The sequence below is a fragment of the Mus caroli genome, chromosome 17 (assembly GCF_900094665.2).
Source record: "Mus caroli chromosome 17, CAROLI_EIJ_v1.1, whole genome shotgun sequence".
Lineage (NCBI taxonomy): Eukaryota > Metazoa > Chordata > Mammalia > Rodentia > Muridae > Mus > Mus caroli.
In genome coordinates, this window is record NC_034586.1 from 21,032,146 (window position 1) to 21,051,257 (window position 19,112).

The window sequence follows — 19,112 nt, forward strand, 5'->3', positions numbered from 1 at the left end:
TCCCGCACTGGCCTCAAACTGTTTCCACTTGTCACTCCTTCTAAAGGTCTAAGATCACAGTTTGGCACCACACCCAATTTATGTAGGCTAGGGAATAAACCCAGGGTTTCATGCGTGCTACGAAAGCACACTGCCAACTGAGTTCCGTCCTGGCCTCCCCGCGTGTTCTCAGTGCATCCTTGTATATTGTGAGCCACAAAATGGGCGGAGAGGGCCGAGGCTTTCTGTGTACACCAGTGGTTCCCGGCCTTTTTGACACTGCCACTCTTTAATCCAGTCCCTCATGCTGTGGTGACCCCAACCATCAAACTATTCTCAGTGCAACGCCACAGCTGTAGAGTTGCTCCTGTTATGAGTTGTAGTGTAGATATTTTTTGAGACAGATTTGCCAAAGGGACCTGGACTGACAGGCTGAGAACTGCTGGTCTAGAAAGCTGCTTCCCGAGCTCACACCTATAGTAGCCTAACGCGTGGGAGGCTGAGTCAGGCTCAGCTGCCATGAGTTCAAGGCTGGTCTGTGATGTATGTTGACTTAGTAAACATTAGGACATTCTGAGCTACATCTGAGAGAGCCCTCTTCTCCAAAGAAAGACAGACAGACAGACAGGAATGTGGTTGTGTACACCTTTAGTCCCAGTACTTGGGAGGCAGAAGCGGGCAGGTCTCCTTTAAGTTTCAGCACAGCCCGGTCTACATAGCAAGCTCTAGGACAGCCGGGAGGGCTGCATCGACTGTCTAAGGGGTGGGGAATCGGGGCAGATCTTTTCTAATGAACCAGCTCTACAGTTGCGATTTGCAATAGAACTGCTGACAGAAGACAAGGCTGCGGGCTGCTGCTGCTGCTGCTGCCGCCGTCTGGCTCTAAACCCTCAGGTAGTGGTAGTGAGGTGACAGGCCAGGTGGCTCTGGAGCCTTGGATTCTGTGGCCTGCCCCACCTCCAGGGACCCTCCGGCTATAACTGCTGTGCTGTGCTGTTGGTTGCAGGGAGCTTCAGGCTCAGGAAGCCCTGCAGAACGGCCAGCTCGGCGGAGGGGACGGTGTACCTGAACTGCAGCCTGGTGTCTTGGCCAGCCAGGCCATGATCGAGAAGATTCTTGGCGAGGACCCTCGGTGGCAAGGTAAGCCTGGGGTCGCTGCAGTCCTTGCTGCAGGGGCGAGCCACGGCTTTTCTCCAGGTACCTGCTTCATCCGTGAGTTCTTAGACCAGAGAGGAGGACAGGTGGGAAAGTCAGGTTTCTCAGCCCACTGCTAACCGTGAGCCATTTAGGAAACAGGTGGCCAAGTGGGATTGGAACCCAGCCGCCTGGTCCCAGACTGTGCTGAGCCGTCACACTACCTTGGTGGGTAGTATTGGTTGGTTGTGGGGCTAAGGGAAGTATTCAGGGCCCACAACAACTTGGAGGCAGCCTGTGCCAGCGCACTGTATAATACATGTCAAATAATAGTGCATGTAAAAAAGATAAGGTAGAAATGTGAAAGGAAGACACTTAATGTCGACCTCTAGCTCGCACACGTGCACCCAAGGATGTGTGCACACACGCAAGTCACCATCTTAAAGGGAGCAGTTGTGTTACATTAGGTACATTCACGGTGTGAACCAACAGAGCTACCTAATTCTAGAACATTCTCTGCACCCTGAAAGGAAATTCCATATTCAAGGGTAGTCATGTGCGCCCATCCCTTTTCTTTATGTACCACATGGCCTGTGAAAGTGTTGTTGTTGTTGTTGTTTGGTTTTTCTGAGACAGGGTTTCTCTGTAGCCCTGACCATCCTGGAACTCAATTTGTAGACTAAACTGGCCTTAAACTCACAGAGATCTGCCTGCCTGCCTTTCCTCCCAAGTGCTGTGATCATGGATGTTCGCCACTACTGCGCAACTTCTGGGTTTTCTAGTTTATGAACAGTGCTTCCAAATTTCGGATAGTCCAGCTGTGGGTCGTTTGCCTGCAGTTTTCCTCTCTCATTGGATAAGCTGAATCCAGCTGGGGCCAGAGGCCAGATCATTAGCAACATGGCTGCGGAGCTGTTCTGACTCCATGTTTTACTGTGATCCTCCATTGTGCTGTGTGGCACTCACACTGCATGCTCTTCATTGCCGCCCCCCACCCCCCCACCCCCGACTCGGTGCTGACAGGTTGTGGCTTATTGTAACACTATAGTTTGGGGGAAAGGAGAGGGGATGCCACTTTCCCGGTCTCTCTGTTCCACAGGAAGACTTGCAGTGGTCTATCCCAAAGTCAGGGACAGGGTGTAATAATCAGCCAGAGGACAGAGTGGCTGCAGCCTCATGTCTGGCTTTGTGTCTTTGTATCAACCTTCTGCGCTATTCAGCAGCCTCCCTGTGCAGGCTCTGTTCTTCTCCAAGCGGGCATCTGGTCCAGTGCCACAGGTGGGAGGTGAGAACCCCATGTCTCTGGAGGGTAGATTGGACTCATCAGGATTTAGCTGAGTAGGACAAAAGAAAGGAAGTGATTTTTAGAGAGATCTTTACTCATGTTTTTGTTTGTTTGGGGTTTTCCTTTTTTGATAAAGGGTCTCACTGTGTAGCCCAGATTGACCTTGAACTCAGAGATAGACCTACTTCTTCAGTGCTGGAATTAAAGGTGTGAGCCAGCACAGCGAGCCTCAAAGTTGGGGTGTTATTGTTGTTATTTTGTTTTGAGGTAGGGTCTTATGATGTAGCTCTGGCTTTCCTGGAACTCACCATGTAGACCAGGCTGGCCTCAAACTTGTAAAGATCCATCTGCCTCTGCTGCATAAGGCGTGTGCCACCACGCCTGGCAGAATTAACCATGTTTAAACTGGATGAGATAAAGCCACTTTGTGAGTCTAGTACTCAATGCAGGGTGATCATGAACTCAGGCCCAGCCTAGGCTAGATACTAAAACTGTTTCATAGATTGACATAGCTGCTGAGCCGGATGTGGTTAGTGTATATATACACCTGTAATCTTATATCTTAGGAGGCTGGGTGTGAGCAGGATTGCAAAATCTAGGCCAGTTTGAACTACGGAGCAAGTTTAAGGTCAGTCCGGGCAATGAATGGGACCTTCTCTCACAATTGAGAGTAAAAAGAGCTGGGGAGGGGAGGGGGGAGGGGGGGCTCGGACTAGACTGCTTGCTTGGGCGTTAGGTCCATGGCTCATCTTCAGTACAGCCTGAGCGGGAGCTTGGTGACTCACACCTGTAACCACAGCACTGGGGAGGCAGGCACAGGGCATTAAGTTTGAAGCTAGTCTAGGTAGGTTATGTGTAACCTGTTTTTTAAAAAATATGAAGATTTTTTTTCCCCCCGGGAGCTGGAGAGATGATAGCTCAGAGGTTAAGAGCACTGACTACTCTTCCGAAGGTCCCGAGTTCAAATTACAGCACCACATGGTGGCTCCCAACCATCCGTAATGAGAACTAACACCCTCTTCTGGTGTGTCTGAAGACCGCTGCAATAAATAGATGGCAGGGCCGGAGTGAGCAGTGTTGACCAAGTAACCAAGTGGGGCTGACCAGAGGGAGCAGAGGTCCAGAAATCAATTCCCAGCAACCACATGATGGCTGGCAACCATCAGTACAGCTACAGAGTACTCACATACATTAAATAGATAGATCTTTTTTTTTTTTTTAACACCGCTCCCCCCCCTCCCCTAGACTGGGTTTTTCTGTGTAGCCCTGGCTGTCCAGGAACTCACTCTGTAAACCAGCCTGGCTTTGAACTTACAGATCTACCTGCCTCTGCCTCTTGAGTACTGGGATTAAAAGGCATGTGCCACTACCACTTGGCTAATGTTAAGTATTTTTAAAAGTAGGAATTTTGCCGGGTGTGGTGGCACACACCTTTAATCCCAGCACTTGGGAGGCAGAGGCAGGTGGAATTCTGAGTTCGAGGCCAGTCTGGTCTACAAAGTGAGGTCCAGGACAGCCAGGGCTACAGAGAAACCCTGTCTTGAAAAACCAACCCCCCCCCAAAAAAAACCCAAAAAATAAAATAAAATAAATAAAAAGTAGGAATTTTGGGGTCTGGAGAAGTGGCTCAGTGGTTAAGAGCACTGACTGCTCTTCCAGAGGTCCTGAGTTCAATTCCCAGCAACCACATGGTGGCTCACAGCCATCTAGAATGGGATCTGATGTCCTCTTTTGGTGTAGCTGGTGAAGACAGCTACAGTGTACCCATATACCTAAAATAAATAAATCTTTTTTTTAAAAACGTAGGAATTTCTTCTCCTCCTCCATCATCATCACCATCATCAGAGGTGGGAGTGGGCATGCAAGTGCTTGGGTAGAAACCAAAGGACAACCTTTGGGAATCAGTTTTCTCCTTCTATCATGAGTGCCAGAGATTGAATCTGAGTTGCCAGGTTTGTGCAGGAACTGCTTCTACCTGCTGAGACATCTCAGTGGCCTAAAAGTATTTTTAGAGCAGTTCTGTAGTCCCAGCAAACAGGAGAAGATCCAGAGCTTTCCCCTATGTTCCCTGTGCACCCCAGCCTTATTGACAGAGTTCAGAGGACAAGCCTGCGTTGGCCTGTTGTTACCCAAGCCTGTGGAGATGAGGCTTCCGTTTCACTAGGTTGGTTTGTTGTTGTTGTTGTTTTTTTTTTATGGTAATAGGAACAGCATAAGAAAGAGAAGACACCCCTGAGAATGGAGTGTGAGCTGGGGACAAGCATAGTCTCAAAAAAAGATCTGTGCTTTCCTGGTTGTTTATTTGTGTGGGGGCATGGATATGCATGTGGCGGGGGGGGGGGGGGGGGGCAAGTGTTTGTGCGTGTGTTGTGTGGGAGCCAGAGGCTGACATCAGACCTCAGCTTCTCTCACACTTTGTCCTCATGCATTGATACGGAGGCTGCATACCTGTCTGGAGTTTACATGAATGCTGGGGATTTGAACTCTGGTCCTCATGCTTGCCCAGCAAGTGCTTAAAGCCACTAAGCCACCCCTCAGCCTGTCACTGATTTTTAATTATGGTCACATACTAATGTGACCAGGGCCTGATTGACATTTGATTTTTTTTTTTTCCCTTTTTGAGATAGGGTTTCATTTCACCAAGGGTAGCCTTGAACTTGCCATGTAACTAAGTGTCTAACTTGAGTGTCTGTTACTTCTGTCTGTACCTCTCAAGTGCTAGGACTACAGGCATGGGTCACCGTGCTCATGCAATAAACCCAAGCTTGGTGCACACTAGGCAAGCTCTCTACCAACTAAGCTATCTTCTCAGCCAGTTCCTAAAGGAACCCTATCCCAGTTAACAGGGCTTCTCTCATCTCCTACCGTGTACAGTGTCTTTTGGGCAGTCCACAGTACAGTAGCTCGCTTACCTACTCAGCGGTGTTGGATGGGTGGCTGGCTGTACTTTGGGCTGCTATGCCTAATGTTACTGTGAGTGCTCAAGGCCAGGTTTTCTTGCATCTGTTTTACAGACAGTAACTTCGTATTGGGCAGCTATAAGACTGAGCAGTGCCCGAAGCCACCACGCCTATGTCGCCAGGGCTACGCCTGTCCACACTACCACAACAGCAGAGACCGCCGTCGGAACCCCAGGAGGTTCCAGTACAGGTGGGCTCGGGGACCACAGGCAGGATGACCCTGAGCAGTCTCCCAGGTGTTTCCCATCAGAAGTCCGCTCCAGCTCTAGAGAGGTACTCTGCTGTAGCCACTGACCTTAGGGCTCTGGAGCCCCTGCTGCCTCCCTTAACCTGACAGATTCAGGGCCATGAGGCTTCTTCACTTCTTTGCAGAGGTGGGAATTTTGGACTATAAGCCCAAACTGGCTGTGGAAGTGCACCCCCATGCTGGGGAGAGGAGCATGTTCCATGCGGTTGTCATTCTCCCATTGAGGATGCCCTGCTCAGCAGTGCTGTCACTCACAGGCAAGGACAATGTCTTAAGGGACTGGGCTTGTTAAGAGACAAAGTGAAGGCTTGAACATCTGTTGCTCTGTTGTAGGGGTGAGTGAGGTTTCTGCCCTCAGGCACGGTGGTTCTCATAGTCCTCCCACTGTTGGCCCTGTTAGTGATGGGGATCTTAGCTGGGCACACGCCTCTCTGGCCTGTCCAGCACCTTGTATGTTTTTATTGGCACTTCTGATAATCTACCCCCCTTGTACCGTGTACCACCCTGTCAGGAACTAAAAGGGGGGGCCCTAGGGAAGAGGGAAAGACCCACACCCCGCCAGAGTTCCACCTATTCTCTGATCAGTCAGGCTTGGGAAGGCTGTCATACACCTGCCACTCAGCCCTGGGTGAGCATTTAAGCCTCTGAGCCACTCTTCAGCAGGTGGCCAAAGGCCAGCCCTACCTGGGAACCCCGGAGCTACTTTGCTAAAGCCACCGGGATTATGGGAGAGAGGGATGAGAGAAGAGGTTCCCAACACCGACGAGAGTGAGCGCAGTGGATCTTGACTGGAGCACAGGAAGGCCCTCCATTAGAAAGATTAGGGAGATTAGAAACGGCTTATTAGAAGAAAGCCTATCCCATCCTCCAAGCGCAGTGGGCCTTGATGAGCAGAGACTGTCTATGGTTTTAGAGCTTTATTGTAGAAAGGCAGGGGGAAAGAGAGAAGGTAGGAAGTGAGTGAGAGAAAAAGAGAGAGAGAGGAAAGGCTACCGAGAAAGAGTAACAGGGAGAGAGGAGTGAGAGAGGAGAGAAGACAGAGTAGTGAGAGGGGGTGAGCGTGAGGGGTAAGAAGTAAGAGAGTGAGAAGTAAGAGAGCGAGGTGGGGGCTGAACAGCCCTTTTTATGGTCTTTACTGTTGCTAGGTAACTGGGGAGGAGTTTAGCCTGAAGGTCAGAAGTTTGGGACATTGTCTACTTGAGTTCTAGCCATGCTTCTCTTGTGGGGGCTGTGGGGGGCGGTAACTTAGGCAGGAGCCAGAGTTCCAGGAGCATGAGGGAATGCCTATCGTTCATGAAGGTGAATTATCACCCTTCAGGGTTCAGACCTCAGCTCAACTGGAGACCAGCCTATCTGTACATAGCCTAATTCCCTGTCATGTAAGGACTGTGCACCACCCAACCGTCATCCCACCTTTGGCTTTTCTGGGATGCAAGGCTGACAGCAGAGCACTGAGTCCTGGAGACTGAGTTCTGGGGTGCTGATCTCCTTACCCTCCTGATCTTTACCTGCCTCTGGGTTGGGGTTCCATCAGCCTGATGGTCCCCCATCTTCCAAAGCATCATGCACTCTGCTCCAGCCACCCCTGTCTGTATTGCTGGCCTCTGGAGCCTTTGGGTTTGCAGTCTGCACTCACGGTGGCCCAGGTCCTCGGTCCCCACAGATTTCCTTACAGCCTATATCTTTTCTTTGCAGAGGCCTACCCTCTCCTCTTTGTAGTAACCTCATGTCCCCTTGAGTGCCTAGGGACAAAGATGGTGGATTTGTGACTTCACTGCTCTCAGAATAGCTTAAGGGTCAAGAGACCTGAACAGAAAACCAGCAATAATATAAATAAATGGTGCCGTCACTACTGCCTGGCCTTAAGAGGACCAGTGAATATCCTTCTAAAAAAGATGGAAAATCAGGCAAAGAAAAAACAAATGAGTTCCAGAGGTAGGAATTTTTGACCCTAAACCCAAACTGACTGTGAAGCTGCCAGAAAGCATGGGAAGAGTGTGGAATGTGGTCACTTAACCTAAGTCTCAGATTCTACTTGGCTACAGAAGGCAGAGCCCTGGGCCACCTCACCTCATGCCCTACAGTGTGTCCCTGAGCCAGCTGTTCCTCGCCCCTGGGAGGCGTGACTCCTATGGTGGACACTCAGGTTCATCCCGTTCGACTTTGCATCCCTCAGGGGAGGCATGGTCACTGTAGGCTCATTTGCCAGATTCTTAGCACACAGGGTATGCTCTTCTGTCCTAGGTCTACGCCCTGTCCTAGTGTGAAGCACGGTGACGAGTGGGGCGAGCCCTCACGGTGTGATGGTGGGGACAGCTGTCAGTACTGCCATTCCCGCACGGAGCAGCAGTTCCATCCTGAGGTAGGCATTGGTCAGGGCCAGACAGGACTACTGGCAGCTCAAGAGGGGCTGGCTGTGTGTGGGATCCTCACTGGAAGAGCATGTAGGACTTAGAAACGCCACATGCTATGAGATGTATTAAATCAGCCTTGGAGGAGTTAGGGAAATGGGGTGGGAGCAGGAAGACAGGAAAGACCCGTGAAGTGAAAACAGCTTCGTCTCCCAGACAGGGAGTATAACCAGGAAGGGACAGTTGTCACTAGAGAGTTCCCCCCACTCCCCTGGCACTGGCTGCCCTATTTCCAGTACCTACTGAGGTCCAGGTGATCGAGTGTAGCCCACAGCTCCACCCTGGGTGCTATGTGAGATAAACTGCCTGTCCCTGAGCAACAGACTTTCAGTAGTGAGGATGTTCCAGGGGTTCAAAGGTCACCACATAGATAGGAAGGACTGTCCTGTGGAATATTCTAGATAGGTGTTTGGCCCATTCCTTATGAGTTCCCCTTGGCTGCTCAGTCATCCAAACAGAATGCATTCAGATTTGAATTAAAATGAAAAAGTAGGGGGAGGAGATGTTTGAAGAGGGCTGCAATCTGGATGTAAAGTAAATACATTAATTAATAGAAAGAATGAATAAGCAAACAAACTGTCCTTGGGCATCTAAGTCTGCAGGTAGTGGGGCTAGGCTAGAGGAACTGAAGGACATGGCTGTGTGAGACATAAGTGTGCTAGTGCAGGGGCTGTTGTCATGCCCTCCCTGAGCCTTTTGAGTGGGTAGTGTTGTTTTGGTATCTAGGGAATGTTGGCTCCTGGGTGCCAGAGTCTTCGTTCTTTCCCAGGTCCCCATGGTGAAGTAGTGGGCAGTCTGGTCGTAAGATAGGTGCTTGTATAATTGCTTGAGCTTCTGCTGTCTACCAGACAGATGCCTTTTCCAGAGTGTCAAGTCGTCTTTGCCTGGAGGTCTGACAGACAGACTTGGCTCTGACCAATACATTTTGCAGAGAGGAGGGCTTTTAGGACCAAGAGCATCTAGGGGCAAATGGTACGGTGGCCATCTTTCTGTCACTAGAAAGAAAAGGGTTGTGTAGCTCAAAGATTAGGAGGTTCCCAATCATGATCACAAGCATATCTCCTAGTTACCGGGGTCCTGCACCCAGCCCTGCCTTGTCGCCGTTCCAGCATCTTCTGGTCTAAGAGCCAGGCCTTCATGAACTTTTGGAGACACTGCAGATTTGTTCTGCAGCTGGGAAGTGCTCACTCACTCTGTTTGCTTCGGTGTTCTAAGTGGCCAGCTGCGCTTCGTAGGAAACAGATCACTAAGCCGCCATGTTTTGTCTGATTTCCTAGATCTACAAATCTACAAAATGCAACGATATGCGCCAAACTGGCTACTGCCCTCGGGGCCCTTTCTGTGCCTTTGCACACATTGAGAGTAAGTAGCTGATCTTCAGCCTGGGGGGGGAGGGGGGGGCGGGGGGGCACCTCAGCCACCCTGTGGCCAAGGAGCGCACTCAGCAGCTCCACAGTCTCACGGTGACCTGGGACTAGGCATGTCTGGGAATCCTGTATATAATGCCCGTTGAGATGGCTGGGGTGGGGGCAGGGAGAGGGGGAGGGCTCATGCCTCATGGCTAGACCTGCCTTGCCCTTTGCACCTGGGACAGACTAGACCTGTGATTCTTGAAAGGACTCCTGTCCCCAGGCCTCCTAGGTCCCACCTGCCTCCTGGGGATACAGATCTGTTGTCATTCTCGTGCTCACCTGCTTTGCTGCTGTCCTGCTGGGACTGAGTGTCAGTGGCTTTGTAGAGTCACTTTCTGTCCCTGTAGCTGGAGGTGCCAAGATCCTTAGTAGGGCTTGGCCAGCTGGCCTCAGACCCTGCGGTCATTTATTGTCACATAGGCTAATAATTGATTCTCTAAAGCTGCCCCCCGCTCTGGAGTCTGAGTTCTGGTGGTTATATGGTGGTAGTCGCAAGCTCAGACTTCCTTCTGTTCCAGGTGGAATGGCAGCTGTTTCTCATCACACGTGACATGTTGTTGTTCATGTTAAAAATGATTGAACCCAAATAGCACTATTTGGGGCTCGAGAGATTGTTCAGTAGTTAAGAGCATGCAGTGCTCTTGCACAGTCGAGAGCTGAGTTCCCAGCACCCACATCAGGAGGCCCACAACCACTAGGGAATCAAATGCACACTCGGGGACCCCCGGGGCACCTGTACTCACATGCACACACCCACACAGAAGACATATCTTAAAACAGACTTACTGTTTTATGCACATGAGTGTTTTGTTTACATTTGTTTATGTGCGTTGCATGTATGCCAGGTGCCTGTCGAAGCCACAAGGTGTGGCATTCCCTGGGACTGGAGTTACAAATGGTTGTGAGTTACCATGTGAGTGCTGGGAACCCAGGGCCTCTGCAAGAGCAGCGAATGCTCCTAACCATTGACCCACCTCTCCAGCCCCTAAAAAGAATTTTTTTTTTTTTTTTTTTTTTTTTTTTTTGGTTTTTTTGGAGACAGGGTTTCTCTGTGTAGCCCTGGATGTCCTGGAACTCACTCTGTAGACCAGGCTGGCCTCGAACTCAGAAATCCACCTGCCTCTGCCTCCTGAGTGCTGGGATTAAAGATGTGCGCCACCACCGCTCGGCAAAAAAAGAATTTTTTTATTTTAATTACATGGCTCTGTGTGGGCTGGCCTGCCATCCAGAACAAGGGAAATGGTTACAACATCAACCGGTACTCTCCACCTGTCCTGTGGGCCAGCTGGCAGCCCCTCAGTGCCAGTTACTCTTTTTTTTTTCTTGGCAGAGAGCCTGGGTATGGTGAACGAGTGGAGCTGCCGTGAACTCAGTTCCAACAGCACCTCAGCTTACAGCAGCCAGCCTGGAAGTGTAAGTGGACACTGCTTGGATCAGTCCCACTGAGGGGACAGGCATGGGGTGATGTTCGGGTGGTGTGGCTGAAAGCAGCCTACATGTGGAGTTGTGATTCCTCCTCAGATAGTCTAGAAAAGTCCTGGCCATGTTTGTGCCTGGGCTGGAGCAGGACATTATGCCCCTGCTGCACTGCTTTGTGGGATTCGGCCTCAGCGGGCGTCCAGTGCCTTGCCAGCCCTCGACTTCACAGATCCCTTGGGCTGTCAGTCCTAGGCAGTTGGAGGTCATCAACAAGTGGTATCGGATGCAGCGTCTCAGTCTGTTACTCGACATCCCCATGCTTTGGGTGAGGGGCGTCCTGTATCTGATGGGTGTGATGAGGATGGATCGTTCTCTGACTTAGAAGTCACTTCCTGTTCGTGCCAGAGTCAGCCGCTAGAGTAGGTCCCTGGGGAGCTATCCCAGTATAGGGACAGGATGTTCAAAAATGGATTTAAAATAGCATTTGGTTCTAAACAGTTTGTGTGACATTGATGTAGTCCTGAAGTTGCTGGGCAGTGTGGTTTATGCCCAGCACTCAGGAAGCGAAGTAGGAGGTCTCTGAGTTTGAAGACAGCTTGATTTATAAAGTGAGTTCCAGAAACCCTGTCTTAAAAAAAAAACAAAACAAAAACAAACTATTAAAAAAGAGGGGATGGGCTGGTGAGATGGCTCAGTGGGTAAGAGCACCCGACTGCTCTTCCAAAGGTCCAGAGATCAAATCCCAGCAACCACATGGTGGCTCATAACCATCCGTAACGAGATCTGACTCCCTCTTCTGGTGTGTCTGAAGACAGCTACAGTGTACTTACATATAATCAATAAATAAATCTTTAAAAAAAAAATAAAAAATAAAAAAAATAAAAAAGAGGGGAAAAAAGAAATCTCCCTGGGGCTGGTGAGATGGCTCAGTGGGTAAGAGCACCCGACTGCTCTTCCGAAGGTCCAGAGTTCAAATCCCAGCAACCACAAGGTGGCTCACAACCATCCGTAAAGAGATCTGGCGCCCTCTTCTGGAGTGTCTGAAGACAGCTACAGTATACTTACATATAATAAATAAATAAATCTTTAAAAAAAAAAAAAAAAAAAAAAAATTTAAAAAAAAAAAAAAAAAAAAAGAAATCTCCCTGAATTAGTTGAACAGAGCCACTCTGCTCAGCTCATGCAGTCACGGTGTCTCTGCACTTGGTTGCTAAGCCACTGTGTTGGGTGGACCCTGAATCTGTTAGGACTCCTGAGGTTCTGCAGGTGTCTCTTTGTGGTCTAGGGTTTAGTCACTTTTGTTCTTTGGCCCTTCTGCCTAGGATGGTCCTCTCTGGCTGGTAGGGCAGGCTCCATATGTGTCCTAGGTATGGCAGGCATCCTCTGCTGCTCTCAGCTCGGGAGGCCCCAGTCTGTGATGCTCTGTTGCTGGTGTCAGTGAGCTCTCCCGAGAGTCCCTCTCTCTGAGTGAGGGTGGAGGAGTGCCTGTGGATGAGTCATCTCTACATTCTTTCCTGCTCTGGGCCTGGAACCCTTCGGGCACTCTGTATACTCAGAACTTTCCATGTCTCTTGAAATTGTCACAAAACCCTCACAGGGCCACTTGAAATGCTGGGAGCTCTTCTCCTTCAAGAAGACACAGCTGTGCCTGTCTTAGGGTTTCATTGCTGTGAAGAGACACCATGACCAAGGCAACACTACAAAGGACAACATTTAATTGGACCTGGCTTACAGGTTCAGAGGTTCATTATCATCATGGCAGGAGCATGGCGGTGTGCAGGCAGGCATGGTGCTAGAGGAGCTAAGAATTCTACATCTTGATCGGCTGACAGCCAGGAGTAGACTAGATTCCACCCTGTGTGTAGCCTGAGCAGAGCAGACCTCCCACAAAGTGGCATACTTCTTCCAACAAAGCCACATCTCCTGATAGTGTCACTCCCTATAGCCGAACTTTCAAACATGAGTCTATGAGGCTAACCCTATTCAAACCACCACAGCTTCCCCTGGGCAATTCCTGAACAGACTTAGCCTCGGTGCTGTTTGGGTCAAACAAGAGACATGCACACACCAGGCGGTGGTGGCGCACGCCTTTGATCCCAGCACTCGGGAGGCAGAGGCAGGCGGATTTCTGAGTTCAAGGCCAGCCTGGTCTACAAAGTGAGTTCCAGGACAGCCATGGCTACACAGAGAAACCCTGTCTCGAAAAAAACAAACAAACAAAAAAAGAGACCTGCACACACCCGGCCTTTTTGTTGAATAATCCTTGGCTCTTGGTACATGTGTCAAGGACTGTCTTTTCCTGAGTGATCAAATGTGGGAAGAGCTTTGGGTACCAGTGGACAGGAACTGTGTAAACACTTTCTCAGTGTTTGGTAGGCTTGTCGGTTATTGCTTTAGTTTTTTGGTATTTTGGTTTTTTTTTGAGATGAGGTCTTATTCTATGACCTAGGTTGGCCTCAAACTCAATGATCCACCCGCCTCAGTCTCCTTTGTAATGGGATTACAAGCCCAGTCCAGCACACCAGCTCCAGCATTTTCTAAATTCTAAATAAACTGTAGGCCTGTGTGTTTTCAGAAGATGTCTCCTTGCCTTTCTAACCTAAGCAGTTCTTCTATTGCAGGCCAAAAGGAAAGACTCCCCCTCTGAAGGAAGCCAGAAAGCTACTGAGGACAGCAAGCAGGTACAACATCGCATGGCTTTCTGTTAGGCCTTTCTGTGTCTGCACTCTACTGCTGAGCTAAGCCCCCAGTCCCACTGCCTACTTGTTCTGTAATTGTTTTCTTTCTTTTGCTCATATTCATGTGTCCTTTGTTTTACTGTTAAGAATACTTAAGACTGGTGGTGACAGCCATATACACCTTGGGAGGCAGAGCTGACAGATCTCTGTGACTTCAGGGCCAGCCTGCAGAGCTCGTTCCAGGACACAAAGAAACCCTGTGGTTCCCCACTCCCCTCACCCTGAAAATTGTGTCCTTCCTTGAAAACAAAATCAAAGCCTTGTAGCATTTTTTTTTTCCTCTGGGAAATATAGGCCCTTGAGTCAGCTGCAGCCACTGTAACCAAGTGTTTCAGGCAGGGGCCTGAGCAGCAGAACTCTTTTTTTTTTTTTTTTTTTTTTTTTTTTATTTTTTTTTTTTTTTTTTTTTTTTTTTTAAGATTTACTTACTTTTATGTATAGGAGTACACTGTAGCTGTACATATGGTTGTGAGCCTTCATGTGGTCGTTGGGAATTGAATTTAGGACCTTTGCTTGCTCCAGTCGGCCCCACTTGCTAGGCCCCTGCTTGCTCTGGCCCAAAGATTTATTAATTATTATAGATAAGTACACTGTAGCTGTCTTCAGACGCACCAGAAGAGGGCGTCAGTATAGGTGGAACAACAATATGAACTAACCATAACCCCCCAGAGCTCGTGTCTCTAGCTGCATATATATCAGAAGATGGCCTAGTCGGCCATCAGTGGAAAGAGAGGCCCATTAGTCGTGCAAACTTTATATGCCTCAGTATAGGGGAACTCAAGGGCTAAGAAGTGGGTGGGTAGGGGAGTGGGTGGGGGAGAGTATGGGGGACTTTTGGGATAGCACTGGAAATGTAAATGAAGAAAATACCTAAGGAGGGGGGGGAAGAAGAAGAGGGCATCAGATCTTATCAAGAGTGGTTGTGAGCCACCATGTGGTTGCTGGGATTTGAACTCAGGACCTTTGGAAGAGCAGTCAGTGCTTTTAACTGCTGAGCCATCTCATCAGCCTGCAACAGAACTCGTATTTCCAATTCCTTGAGGTTAGAGACTGAGGTAAAGGTGGGGTCAGGCCTGGGGCCTCTCCTGGGCCCACAGACATGTGTGCTCACTGGCCTCACAGAGTTCGCCCTTGGCACATGCCTTTGTCCTCATCTCTTACAAGGACAGTGATGTGTTTCATCATAACCTACTGAGTCTGTAAAGATTCTTGGGTCCAGATTAGGTCACACTCAGATGCCTTGGTCATAAGGATTCCCACATGTGGATTTAAGGGGCACTGTTTAGCCCATCCTCCCATGCTCACGAGCCCAGCTTGTTTATTAGAGGGGACATCAGTGGCTCTGGGTAGCCTCCCATCTGAGAATACAACCTGTCTGTGTTCATTAAAGCTCCCTAGCAATGCCCTGGTCCTGTGATGGGGGCTTCATGTGCCCCCAACCTCAAGGCCTCTTCCCTAACCAGTTTAGCTTCCCTATGTTAGTTCAGACTAAGTTGTCTGTTTTAGGAAACAAATTTTTGTCTTGATATAGCTGCCCCAATGACTCAAGATCATTTGTGTTTCCTTACGCCATAAAAGAATGGTGACCATTGCAAGGCTACGCAATCCATGACTGTAACCCCAAATCCCAGGACTTGGTAGGCCAAGTCAGGTTCATGAGTTCAAGGCTAACCTAGGCCATAGGGTGGAACCCTATATCAAAATTAATAAGTAATCAATCAATCAATCAATCAGTTAATCAGCACTGGCTCAGAACTTGCTCTGAGTGAATTGTCACTTCCTCTCCTTCCTATGATTTCTGCTGTCCACACGGAGCCAGGGCAAGGAGAGGAGGTGAGGCGTTCATGGGTCACAGGGACAGGGTATTAGTTGGGGAAATTGAAGGGTTCTGGAAACTGGTGGTGATGGTGTTTGCACAAGGTGGGTGTATGTAATGCCACAGAAAGGTATAACAACCAGGTTTTGTGCTCTGGCACATAAAATCCCAGAGCTTGAGGCAAGAATATCACCGAGTTCAAGGCCAGCCTGGGTTTATAGTAAGGGCGTGTCTTAAAGCTTAAAAATAAAGGGCTAGATGGAACTCAGTTGTAAAGAGTGCTTATGTAGTGTCTTAGTTAGGGTTCCTGCTGCTGTAGTGAAACACCATGACTGAAAGCAAGTTGGGGAGAAAGGGGTTTATTTGGCTTACACTTCCACATCATTCTTCATCATTGAAGAAAGAACAGTAACTCAGATAGGGCAGGAACTTGGAAGCAGGAGCTGATAGAGACTGTGGAGAAGTGCTGTTTACCATTGCCTTGCTTGTCATGGCTTGTTTAGCCTGTGTCTTAGTTAGGGTGTCATTGTTGCAAAGAGACACTGTGACCAAGGCAACTTTTGCAAGGGACAACATTTAATTGGGGTCTATTTAGTTCAGAGGTTCAGTCCATTGTCTTTTTTTTTTTTTTTTTTTTTTTTTTTTTTTTGGTTTTTCGAGACAGGGTTTCTCTGTGTAGCCCTGGCTGTCCTGGAACTCACTTTGTAGACCAGGCTGGCCTCGAACTCAGAAATCCGCCTGCCTCTGCCTCCTGAGTGCTGGGATTAAAGGCGTGCGCCACCACGCCCGGCTTCAGTCCATTGTCATCAAGGAGGGAAGCATGTCTGTGTCTAGGCAGGCATGATGCAGGAGATGCCCAGAGTTCTACATCGGCAAATAGTAAAAGACTGAAACTCTCCAGGTAGCAAGAGTCTGAAATCTGAAAGCCCACCCCCACAGTGACACACTCCAACAGGGACACACCTACTCCGACAAGGGCACACCTCCTAATCATACCACTCCCTTGGCCTAGCATTCAAACCACCAGAGCCTGCTTTCTTATAAACCCAGGAACCTACCTAGGTATGGCACCACCCCCCAATGGACTGGGCCTGGAGAGAAGGCTCAGTGGTTAAGAACACTGGCTGCTCTTCCAGAGGGCCTGGGTTCATTTCCCAGCATGCACATGAAAGCTCACACCTGTCTGCAATTCCAGTTCCAGGGATGTAACAGATACGCATGCAGGTAAAACACCAGTACACATAAAATAAACGCACGTCATTAAAATATAATAATAATAATAATAAGGAATGTCCTGTATCTAGAAAAAATTTTCAATTTAGGTTCCCTCCTGTCCGATAATCTAGCTATACATAAAACCAGCTATCATACCTAGCATGCGTGAGCCCTAAGGTTCAGGCCTCAGTGCCACATAGAAGTGTGTACTTAAGACTAATTATGAGCCAGCTAGGTAGTTCAACAGGTAAAAGAGCTTGTCACTGCATAGTGACCTGGATTTGATCCCTGAGACCCACAAGGTTAAAGAAGAAACTGACCCCTCTGACCTGTACACATGAGTATTCATTACATACCCCAGTGAATAACATTAATACAAACCGAATAGTTAAAATGATTACTCTTGTCCTATGGGTTTTGTTTTGTTTTGTTTTTTGGTTTTTCAAGACAGGGTTTCTTTATATAGCCCTGGCTGTCCTGGAACTCACTTTGTAGACTAGGCTGGCCTCGAACTCAGAAATCTGCCTGGCTCTGCCTCCCGAGTGCTGGGATTAAAGGGTGCGTCACCATGCCCAGCTCCTATGTATATTTTAAGAACAAAAAAGAAAAGGGAAGGAAAGAAGGAAGGAGAGAGAAAAGGTAAGTAATGAAGCTGCCTCTAGAGGAGGCCTGAAAACCCTTGGTGGTGTCTCTCTGGCCCTGGCCAGGAGAGGCCCTGTCTGCCTCTCTTCTTGGAAACTCTTAGGTTGACCCATTGTGGTTGTACATTTGTGACCATTGTGACTTTAAGGGAAAGGACATGATGATGTTACTAATTTGTAGGGTCAAGTAGTCTCCTGGAACACTTTACCTAGGGGACAGGGGTGTGACTGGTATGACTGGAGGAGCCTTGTCATAGTGTCTGCCAAGAAAACCCATGGTACACATGTACTGATGAGAGAACCCCAGATGTGACGATCCCCTTCACATCTGAGAAGGATCTTGGCAGGTCCCAGTGCCCCAGGCTGTGTGTCAGTTCTAAGATGGGGGTAATATTGCTGCTGTACTCAGAATGTCAGGCAAACAGTCCTCAGACCAGTGTGTTCATGACTTGGCAATAACACTGTGCCGACTTGCAAGGTCTCTGCGTTCTTGGTCTAGAGTTTAAAGTCCAGAAAGTAGCTTTGGCTTTGTTATTGTTGTTGTTAGTTTCAATTTTATTAGTTTATCGTATGTATATGGATTTTTTTTTAGATTTATTTATTTATTATGTAGTACACTGTAGCTGACTTAAGATACTCCAGAAAAGAGCATCAGTTCTCGTTACTGATGGTTGTGAGCCATCATATGGTTGCTGGGATTTGAACTCATGACCTTCAGAAGAGCAGTCAGTGCTCTTACCCGTTGAGCCATCTCACCAGCCCATGGATTTTTTTTGTCTGTGTGTATGTCTATGCACTATATGCATATCTGGTGTCCACAGAGGCCACAAGAATTGGAATTACAGAATGGTTGTGAGCTGCCATGTGGGTGCCGGAAACCAAACTTGGATCCTTTGGAAGAACAACTTAATTGCTGAAGCACTAAAGTCTCAGAGTGACAGAGCACTCTGAGATTTTAGGCCAGAATTCCCTTTTCTACTAAACACAGTCCTTTGGGGGTGACATGTTCCCCTCTTATTTGGGAAGAGGTGTGTGCGTTCCTAGTGTTACTGAACTTAGGTGAAGTCTAGAGTTTAAGGTAGACAGGTGGAGGGTTTAGTAGTGATTATGACGCAGAATGCTGGCCTCTCAGTTGTCCTGGAATGGACCTCAGCTTGACTGGCTGGGCCCACTGTTGAGGGTGGTAGCTGAGAGACAGCACAGGTCCCTACAGCTTCTGTGCCTGTACCTGCTACCCACATGATGGGAATACCACTAAGTTGTTAGTTTCCAGATGTGTTGTGTGATCTGGTGGTCTACTGAGAGCTGGTTCACTTCATGCTGGTAATTATTTCTTTTAGCCCATGGCCAGTGGCTGTAACTTGTGTCCTCTCTCTTTGACCCAGGCTCTTCTGTCACTCCTGGGTGTGTGGTCCCTGGGTACCCTTGTGGGACTCATGAGGGATGTGAGGGCCCTGGTTGGTGTTGGCTCAGGGAACCCTGGTGAGGTCCAGGATTCAGGGACTGCTTTTTCTCAGATCGAGAGTCCTAGGTTCAGCACATAGGTTTATTGTAATGTAAGTGTCCATTGTATAGAGATGCGCTGGAGACCCCCAGCCTGTGCGTGCTGCTGTATGTGCTGCTGTGTTCCCTGAATCTAGTCCGGGCCTGTTTTATATCGTCTGACTTGTTTTATCTGTTGTCTGTCAGATGGAGATGGTGCCAGTTTCCCCATTTTTCACTTTTCTGGTCTCTGATTGGGTGAGAACTGGGGAGGAGCAGAGGGGCTCCTGGGAGGCTGGGGAGAAGGGTGAGTAGACCCCCAGCCCCTGGCCTGTCACGTCCTGGGTTTTGTAAACAGACAGACACTTTACAG

The 19,112-nt window shown here is 48.8% G+C and overlaps 1 protein-coding gene across 6 annotated transcripts in view; it reads left to right on the top strand.

Annotated features, from left to right (window-relative positions):
* Positions 1 to 19,112, top strand: part of Unkl (unk like zinc finger) — a 47,071-nt gene that overhangs the window by 11,798 nt on the left and 16,161 nt on the right. For all 6 annotated transcript variants that reach the window (XM_021186054.2, XM_029470924.1, XM_029470926.1 and 3 more), the window contains exons 4-9: positions 986 to 1,119; positions 5,413 to 5,548; positions 7,850 to 7,967; positions 9,294 to 9,378; positions 10,759 to 10,841; positions 13,469 to 13,528. In XM_021186054.2, coding sequence (XP_021041713.1) covers positions 986 to 1,119; positions 5,413 to 5,548; positions 7,850 to 7,967; positions 9,294 to 9,378; positions 10,759 to 10,841; positions 13,469 to 13,528 — 616 coding nt within the window. The remainder of the gene's footprint in view (positions 1 to 985; positions 1,120 to 5,412; positions 5,549 to 7,849; positions 7,968 to 9,293; positions 9,379 to 10,758; positions 10,842 to 13,468; positions 13,529 to 19,112) is intronic.